The 10,179-nt window shown below is 41.2% G+C and overlaps 1 protein-coding gene across 5 annotated transcripts in view; it reads right to left on the bottom strand.

The window, feature by feature from the left end:
* Positions 1–201: 201 nt before the first annotated feature.
* The window catches only part of HIRA (histone cell cycle regulator), a 101,553-nt gene continuing 91,575 nt past the window's right edge, over positions 202–10,179 (bottom strand). For all 5 annotated transcript variants that reach the window (XM_073007026.1, XM_007975048.3, XM_073007023.1 and 2 more), the window contains one exon: positions 202–1,582. In XM_073007026.1, coding sequence (XP_072863127.1) covers positions 1,466–1,582 — 117 coding nt within the window. In that variant the 3' untranslated portion in view covers positions 202–1,465. The remainder of the gene's footprint in view (positions 1,583–10,179) is intronic.

Raw genomic sequence — 10,179 nt, 5'->3', positions numbered from 1 at the left:
TGGTGCACAGTATGATCTGAACCTGGGACACAGCAAGACCAGAACCATGAACCATGATGCCTCGCTTGGGAGATGACATGTGCAAGGTAACCTGTGGTGCTGCGTGACCACAGAAGTGACCACTCTACACTGTGAAATGAATTTCTGCATGGGGGATATATTAGGGTTCTCTACAGGGACAGAACTAATAGGAAATACATATAATATATATGTAAGTTTATTAAGTATTAACTTACACAATCACAAGGTCCTACAGTAGGCTGTCTGTAAGCTGAGGAGCAAGGAGAGCCAGTTCGAGTCCCAAAATTGAAGAACTTGGGAGTCCGATGTTCGAGGGCAGGAAGCATCCAGCATGGGATAAAGATGTAGGCTGGGAGGCTAAGCCAGTTTCATCTCTTCACGGTTTTCTGCCTGCTTTATATTCGTTGGCAGCTGATTAGATGGTGCCCACTTGATTAAGGGTGGGTCTGCCTTCCCCAGCCCACTGACTCAAATGTTAATCTACTTCGGCAACACCCTCACAGACACATCCAGGATCAATACTGCATCCTTCAATCCAATCAAGTTGACACTTAGTATTAACCATGACGGGGGGAATGAGATGACACAAAGGATCCCTTCTGGCTCTCATGTTCTGTCACCACCTACTTCAGGAGAGAGATGCACAGTGCAGGGAGGATGAAAGTTAGAAGGAAAAGGCAAGAGAAATCAGGAGGGTTTGGTATTCAATGCGTGTTCATTTATTTTACACTTACAAAAGAAATCGCCCACCCCTTTGCCCCATTCCCCCAAAACAGTCTCTTTTTACAAACATTTAAAAATTAAAACCAAATGAAGATAGACAAGTTAATTTCAGTACAATTATTTTTCAGTGTAGCTGTCATAATTAGAGTTTAAATTTCCTACAAGTGACCAATGTCCAAGTGACTTATAGGGAAATCCTGATTATCGGCCAGAGGAAATTCCATATTACAAGTTAGCAAATTCTAGTACAAAAATAGTCCGTGTGTTGGAACAGCTTTCCTTTTACATAGGTCTCAGGTCAGTCTGCTGACTGCCTAATACCTAACGCTTCCAGATTCTCTCTCACAAATGGCTCAATCATCACCGCTGAAGCAGCACGGCACCTGCAGCAGCAGGGGCTAGTGTCCACCTTGGGGCCGTGCTGGAGACGGCAGGCCTGGGAGTGCCTTGCTGGCCCCAGGGCACCTGGGCAGAACTCCAGCCCTAGCTCCACACAGAGGGCTAGGAGGGAGGGACGAGCTTCCCTCTCCTGAGGCAATGCCAGGCCCAGGACACAGGGCACATCTGCCCAGGGAGCTGGGCTGGCGCTGGTGCAGGACAGCACATCTCCTGCCAGTGTCTCCTCCCCCTACAGCCTGGTCAGGTGAGAGGTGGCCCTGCGTGTCATCAGCGGCGAGAGTGTGGCCCTGCCCTTGCTGCAGCCAGGGCAGGCCGGGGCAGGCTACTTGTCCCTCAGGATGTCGAGCTGTTCCTGACACTCGGTGAAGAGGCGCTGGAATCGGAGGTTCTGCCCGATGACTGGCAGCAGCTCCTTCAGCAGCTCCCTCTTCCGCAGACCCTGTGGACAGAGTGACAGCTGAGTGCAAGTGTCAGTGAGGAGACCTAGATTGTGGGGACTTTCCTGGCCTGGCAGAGAACCTTGTGTCTGCTCACGGGAGAAGGAAAGAACAACTCCTCTGTAGGTGAGAAACTGTGAGAGAGCTGTGGGGCAAATGTGCAGGATGAAGTGGCAGGTGGAGTGGGAGCAACACAGCGTGGGGATAAAGGAGGATGAGACCAGTGCTCCTCCATCTGTGGGCACAGTCACTGCTGACCTTACAGTGACTGAGCAGGGCCCTGACCATCCAGGGCAGGATGAGAGTAGAACATCAAGGCTTAGGGTCAGGTGGCTGGCCATTCAGGAGGGGCTGTTCCCTCATGCTGATGTTTGCCAGGGGTTTGGGGTCAAGCCCCAGGGCAAGGACGTGCCTGGGGGGCAGTGACTGGCTTTAGTTTTCCAGCAAAACAAACGAGGTGCCAGTATCCCCTGATGTGGAGGATGTTTGGATGCTGACGAAACTATGTTTAGTTGCCCAAACATCCTCCACATCAGGGCACATTGGCACACCACAGTCTGAAACAAGCATTGCCAGTTGGGGTCTCTGCTGCACAGACCAAAAGAGCAGACTCCTGAGCAGTACGGCTGCTCCAAAGGGAAAACTACCAGGCAGACAACTTTAACATTGGAAGAGAAGGCCTAAGATCTTGAATTAACAGTGACAGATACACTTGCAACAAGACTAGAAGTGACAGTAAAGAACAAGTGTAAATACGAGGTTTGAGTAACACAGAAGTTTTTAGAGATGGGATAAACAGAGAATGGCTGCTGCTGACGACTAACTTTGATGGAGAAGCAGCCCACGCTCCAACAGGGAGGCTCCGACACCAGAGTGCTGTAGTCAGACCAGAGATTGTATGGATTTGCAAAGCCTGAAATGTTTACTATCTGGTCCTTTACAGAAGAGTTTGCAAACTCCTAAAATAGATCATGTTTTCTGACTAAAATAACTGAGTAAAACTCACGGGTCAAAGGGGAATTCAAATTAAGTGAAATTAAAAATGACTTACAAGAGAATGGTTAAAAAAAAAACAAACACAAAATACTCCAAAAGTGGTGAGACTCAGCAAAAGTGGGCACTTTAGAGGCATTTAGAAACAACAGTTTATACTGTATTAGAGAACATGAAAGAATGACAAACCAAGACTCCAACCTAAAGCCATCAGGGGAAAAGAGAAAAAAAAAAAAAAAGACTAAAGAAAAAAACAACACCAAAAAACCCCCCATTTTTTTAAAAAAAGGAAATAATAAAAATTGAAATAAATAAATAGAAAACAAAGATTTAATAGAGAAGATTTATAAAAATAATTTTTTTTTTTTTTTTGAGACAGGGTCTAGCTCTGTTGCCCAGGCTGGAGAGTAGTGATGCAATTGTAGCTCACTGCAGCCTCAACTTCCCAGGCTCAAGTGATCCTCCTGCCTCAGCTACTCGAGTAGCTGGGACTATAGGTGTGTGCCACCATGTCTGGCTAATTTTTATATTTTTAGTAGAGCGGGGTTTCACCATGTTGGCCAGGCTGGTCTCAAACTCCTGAGCTCAAGTGATCCTCCTGACTTGTTCTCCCAAAATGCTGGGATTAAAGGCATGAGCCACTGTGCCTGGCAAAAGTCATTTCTTGAAAAGACTAACAGAGAAACGTCTGGCAGGATTAATCAAGAAAGAGAGAGAAAGCTTAAAGAAATAATATTAGAAATAAAGAAGAGATATACCTACAGATATAGAAGAAAGAAAAAGTTATGATTACTATCAACTTTATGCTAAGAAATTTGAACATTTAGAGAAAATGGAGAGATTCCTAGAAAAATATAATGTATCAAAACTAGCTCACAAAGAAATAGAAAGGAAGAGTTAATTATTACCACAAAGAAAACATCAGGAATACTATTTTAAAACTGACATCTAAGAAACTTCCAAGGATGAGATTTTCTCTTTGTCTTTCTCACAGTTTGACTATAATGTGTCTCAGTGCAGGTTCCTTTGGGATTTTCCTATTTAGAGTTCACTGAGGCTCTTGTATTAGTAGATCCACATCTTGCCTCAAATTTGGAAAATTTCAGCCAGTATTTCTTCAAATACTCTACTCCTTTCTCTCTCTTACACTTCCAGAACTTCCATTATGGATACATGGGTATACTTGGATGGTGTCTGATAAGTTTCTTAGACTCTGCTTGCTTTTATTCATTCTATTTTCTTTTTGCTCCTCATACTTGACAGTTTCAAATGACCTATTTTTAATTTTGCTGATTCTCCCTTTTGCGTGTTGGAGTCTGCTGTTGAACCCTTGTAGTGAACTTTTCAATTCAGTTATTGTATTTTTAAACTCCAGATTTCTGTTTAGCTTTTTTTTGGAATTTCTATCTCCTTGTTGACACTCTCATTTTCTTTTCTTTTTTTTTCTTGAGATGGAGCCTCGCTCTGTTGCCCAGGCTGGAATGCAGTGGCGTGATCTTGTCTCAATGTAAGCTCCGCCTCCCGGGTTCATACCATTCTCCTGCCTCAGCCTCCCGAGTAGCTGGGACTACAGGCGCCGGCCACAACGCCCAGCAAATTTTTTTGTATTTTTAATAGAGACACGGTTTCACTGTGTTAGCCAGGATGGTCTTGATCTCATGACCTTGTGATCTGCCTGCCTTGGCCTCCCAAAGTGCTGGGATTACAGGCATGAGCCACCCTGCCCGGCCCTCATTTTCTTTATATATAGTTTTCCTGATTTTGTTTAGTTGTCTGTATTCTCCTTGAGCATTTTTTAAGACATTTATTTTAAAGTCTTACGTCTGCCGGGCACGACAGCTCATGCCTGTAATCTCAGCACTTTGGGAGGCCAAGGCAGGCAGATCGCTTGAGGCCAGGAGTTTGAAACCAGCGTAGCCAACACGGTGAAACCCCATCTCTACTAAAAATACAAAAATTAGGCCAGGCACGGTGGCTCATGCCTGTAATCCCAACACTTTGGGAGGCCAAGGCGGATGGATCACTTGAGGTCAGGAGTTCGAGACCAGTCTGGCCAAAATGGCGAAACCTCATCTCTACTAAAAATACAAAAATTAGCCAGGACTGGCCTCAGGTGATCCACCTGCCTTGGCCTCCCAAAGTGCTGGGATTAAGGCATGAACCACCACACTTGGCAGTCCTTTTACTTTTAAGCTATTATATTATTACATGTAAGCTGGGTTTCTTATAAGCAACGTACAGCTGGTTGTTTTTAAATCTGATCTGATAATCTATGCTTTTTAATTTAGACTTATATTTAATGATTATTGATATATTAGGGTTTAAATCTACCATCCTATGGATCTGTTTTTCTGCTTTCTTTTGAATGAATTTATTATTTTTCTATCATTCCATTTTGTCCATTTGTTAGCTTTTTAGCTATGGTTCTTTTTACTGTTTTGGGATTTGTATGTGTATGTGCATGAGTTTTATGTTTTGGTTTTTTTTTGGTGGTTGCTCTAGGGCATATAACATATAGTATATAACATATGGTACATGCCTTTACTTATCGTAGTCTGTCTTCAAGTATTATGATATCACTTTGCATAATGTGTAAAAAATCTTTTAATGGTATACTTTCATATCCCCACTCCTGGCCTCTGTGATACTGCTGTCTGCTGTCATGCCACTTCACTTCTACATATGTTATAATTACAAACTACATTTTCATTATTTGGCTTAAAAAGGCAGAACTTTTTGATTTTTTTTTTTTTGAGACAGTGCTCTGCTGCCCAGGCTGGAGTGCAGTGGCATGATCTTGGCTCACTGCAACCTCTGCCTCTTAGGTTCAAGCAATTCTCGTGTCTTAGCCTCTTAAGTAGCTGGGATTACAGCTATGTGCCACCATGCCCAGCTAATTTTTGTGTTTCCAGTAGAGATGGGGTTTCGCCATATTGGCCAGGCTGGTCTTGAACTCCTGGCCTCAAGTGATCGGTCCACCTCGGCCTCTCAAAGTTCTGGGATTACAGGCGTGAGCCACCGCGCCCAACCAGAACTTTTTTACATTTTGACATTTAGATGAACACTTTTGACATTTAATTCTTAACCCTTTGGAGGTATATTTTTTATGAACTGAAGATCTACTTTTACTCAGTTACATATAAATAACCAGTTTCCCAAACTCCATTTATTATTGAATAGCCCCCCCTAATTTTCCCCACTGTATCTGTTTTGTCTTCTCTCTCATATAGCAAAGTGTCTAAATTATCCCTGCTTCATAATAAACCAAAATATCTGGTAGCATAGTGAATGTCTTAACAATTCTTGGCTTTCTACACCTACATATAAATTGTAGAATTAGCTTGTCAAGTGTCACTGAAACCTCTTGCTGGCATCTGATTAGAGATGCACTGAGTCAGCAGGTCTATTTAGAAATGGTTGGCATCTTTACTGTACTGCACTTTCTCATCATTTGTCCAGGTTTTCTTTAATGACTTTAAGTAAACGTTTATAATTCTTAGCATATAGGCTATGCACATCCTTTGTTAGACTTATTCTTAGATACTTTATTATTCTCAAAAGAGACAATCTTGAAAGTGGCGAGAGAAAAGTGACTCATGAGAGGAATTTGAAGTTTGTGAAGAACTACATGCACAATTGCTGGCTTCAAGATGGAGGAGGCCGGTGGAAAGCTAACAAGCAAATGAATTCTGCTATTCCAATAACGACTGAGCTTGGAAGAGGACTTTGAACCCTAGGTGATCTCATCTGGTCAATAATTTTAGTAGAGAACTCAGGAATCACTGCAAAAGCAAACCAGGAAAACCGAAAGAAATCACAGATCCTTTGAAAGAAGTGGCAGGCAGCTATAAATTCCACAAGACAAGTGAAAAACTCTGGTGCTCTCTCAAAAGTGCCACCTACTGGCTGGAGGTCAACGAACTCAGGACATTACAGCAATTCGTAACAGAACAACCCTACTCCAAGGAAGGACAGAAACAACGGCTAATTCCACTTCCTGCAACATCCTTGCTAACCAGCAGTCCCGAGTGTGTCCACGTGATAACTTCACTGGTAGCACAACCAGCATTTGAGAAAAGCTTGCACACTAAACATATCTACAAACAAGGACTCTCACAGAGTCTACGCCATTCCTCTGGCACCTCCACCACAGCAGGTGCTGGTTATCTACAGCTGGGAGACCTGAAGATGGATCACATCACTGGATTCTTTGCAAACGTTCCCCAGCATCAGCCCAGAGCCAGGTAGCCCCACTGGGTGGTTAGACCCAGAAGGGCAATAATAATCACCGCACTCTGGAAGTAACCAAATCAAGGGATCACCCTGTGGGACAAAATAATCTGAACAGCAGCCTCTGAGTTCCAGATTTTTCCACTGAAGTAGTCTACCCAAATGAGAAGTAATCAGAAAAGTAATTCTGGTAATAATGACAAAACAAGGTTCTATAATACCTCCAAAAGACCACACTAGCTCCCTAGCAATGGATCCAAACCAAGAAGACCAATTACAAAGTACATTTTCATTATTTGGCCTAAAAAGGTAGAACTTTTTGGTTTTTTCTTTTTCTTTTTTTTTTTTTGAGACAGGGTCTCGCTCTATTGCCCAGGCTGGAGTGCAGTGGCATGATCTCTGAATTGCCAAATAATTCAGAAGGTTGATTATTAAGCTACTCAAGGAGATACCAAAGGTGAAAATCAACTTAAAGAAATTTTAAAAAATATATAGGATATGGATGAAAAATGCTTCAGAGAAATCAACCTCATAAAGAAAAAAATCAATCAAAAATCGAAACTTCTGGAAATGAAAGACACACTTGAGAAATACAAAATGTACTGGAAATTTTCAACAATAGAATTGAAGAAGTAGAAGAGAGAACTTTAGAATTCGAAGACAAGACTTTCAATCAGACAAAGACAAAGAAAAAATAATTTTTTTAAAAAAATGAACAAAGCCTCCAAGAAATTTGGGATTATGTTAAATGGTCAAACCTAAGAATAAAAATAAGTGGTATTCCTAAGAAGAGAAATCTAAAAGGTTGAAAAACATATTTGAGGGGATAGTTGAGGAAAGCTTCCCTGACCTTGCTAGACATCCAAATACAAGAAGCTCAAAGAACACATGGGAAATTTATCACAAAAAGATCGTCACCTAGGTACAAAGTCATCAGGTTATCTAAAGTCAAGACAAAGGAAAAAATCTTAAGAGCTGTAAGGCAAAAGCATCAGGTAACCTGTACACAAAAGCCTATCAGATTTTTTTTTTGAGACAGAGTCTTGCTTTGTCCTCCAGGCTGGAGTACAGTGGTGCAGTCTTGGTTCACTGCAATCTCTGCCTCCCGGGTTCATGCAATTCTCCTGCCTCAGCCTCCCGAGTATCTGGGACTATAGTCGCCTGGCACCAGGCCTGGATGATTTTTGTATTTTTATTAGAGGTGGGGTTTCACTGTGTTGGCCAGGCTGGTCTTGAACTTCTGACCTTAAATGATTCACCCACCTTGGCCTCTTTAAGTGCTGGGATTACAGGAATGAGTCACTGCGCCCGGCCAGAATACCTATCAGATTAACAGCAGATTTCTTAGCAGATACCCTACAAGCCAGAAAGTTTTGGGTTCCTATTTTTAGCTTTCTCAAACAAAATAACTGTCAGCCAAGAATTTAGTGTCCAGCAAAATTAAGGGTCATAAATGAAGAAGGCATAAAGTATTTTTCAGACAAACAAATGCTGAGAGAATTTGCCACTACCAAGCCAGTACTACAAGAAATGCTAAAAGGAGTTCTAAATCTTGAAACAAAACCTTGAAATACACCAAAACAGAACTTCCTTAAAGCAAAAAACTCACAGGGCCTATAAAACAATAACAAAATGAAAAAACAAAAAAACAAGGTATTCAGGTAAAAACAAGCATGGTAAATAAAACAGTACCTCACATCTCGATACTAACGTTGAATGTAAATAGCCTAAGTGCTCCACTTAAAAGATACAGAATGGCAGGATGCATACAAATCCACCAACCAAATATCTGCTAACACATATGGACTCACATGAACTGAGGGTAAAGGGGTGAAAAAAGATATTCCATGCAAATAGAAACCAAAAGCGAGCAGAAATAGCTATTCTTATATAAGACAAAACAGACTTTAAAGCAACAATAGTTGAAAAAGACAAAAAGGGACATTACATAATGATAAAAGGATCGGTCCAACAGGAAAATATCACAATCCTAAATATATACGCACCTAACATGGGAGCTCCCAAATTTATAAAACAATTAGTACTCAACATAAGAAATGAGATACACAACAACACAATAACAGTGGGAGACTTCAACACTCCACTGACAGCACTAGACACGTTATCAAGACAGAAAGTCAACAAAGAAACAATGGACTTAAACTATGCCCTAGAACAAATGGACTTAACAGATATATACAGAACATTCTCCATTCTCCCCAACAACTGCTGAATATACATTCTTTTCATCAGCACATGGAACATTCTCCAAGAAAAACCATATGATAGACCACAAAACAAGTCTCAATAAACTTAAGAAAATCGAAATTATATCCAGTACCCTCTCAGACAACAGTAAAATAAAATTGGAAATTAACTCCAGAAGGGACCCTCAAAACTATACAAATACATGGAAATTAAATAATCTGCTCCTGAATGATCTTTGGATAAACAATGAAATCAAGACGGAAATTAAAAAGTTTTATGAACTGAATGATGATAATGACACAGTTTATCAAAACCTTTGGGACACAGCAAAAGTGGTACTAAGAGGAAAGTTCATAGCATTAAACGCTTACATCAAAAAGTCTGAAAGAGGCCAAGCACGGTGGCTTATGTCTGTAATCCCAGCAATTTTGGAGGCCAAAGCAGGAGGATCACTTGAGGTCAGGAGTTCAAGACCAGCCTGGCCAACATGCCGAACCCCGTCTCTACTAAAAATACAAAAAAATTAGCTGGGTGTGGTGATGCATGCCTGTAGTCCCAGCTACTTGGGAGGCTGAGGCCTGAGAATTGCTTGAACCTGGGAGGCAGAGGTTGTAGTGAGCTGAGATGCACCACTGCACTCCAGCCTGGGCAACACAGTGAGACTCCGTCACAAAAAAAAAAAAAAAAAAAAAAAAGGTCCAATTAAGCTAAATTAGAAACAAAATGGAAGATATTACAACTGATACCACAGAAATAGAAAAGATCATTCAAGACTACTATGAACACCTTTATGCACACAAACTAGAAAATCTGGAGGAAATGGATAAATTCCTGGAAATATATAACCCTCCTAGATTAAATTAGGAAAAAACAGAAACTTTGAATAGACCAATAACAAGTAGCAAGGCTGAAACAGTAATTTAAAAATTGCCAACAAAAAAAAAAGTCCAGGACCAGATGGATTCACAGCTGAGTTATATTGAACATTCAAAGAATTGGTACCAATCTTACTGAAGCTATTACAAAAGATAGAGAAAGAGGGAATCTCCCTAAATCACTCTATGAAGCCAGTATCACCCTAATACCAAAACCAGGAAAGGACATAACAAAAATGAAATCTACAGACCAATATCCCTGGTGAACATAGATGCAAAAATCCTCAACAAAA

This window comes from Chlorocebus sabaeus, chromosome 19 (assembly GCF_047675955.1).
Source record: "Chlorocebus sabaeus isolate Y175 chromosome 19, mChlSab1.0.hap1, whole genome shotgun sequence".
Lineage (NCBI taxonomy): Eukaryota > Metazoa > Chordata > Mammalia > Primates > Cercopithecidae > Chlorocebus > Chlorocebus sabaeus.
This window is presented reverse-complemented; position numbering and strand designations above follow the sequence as displayed.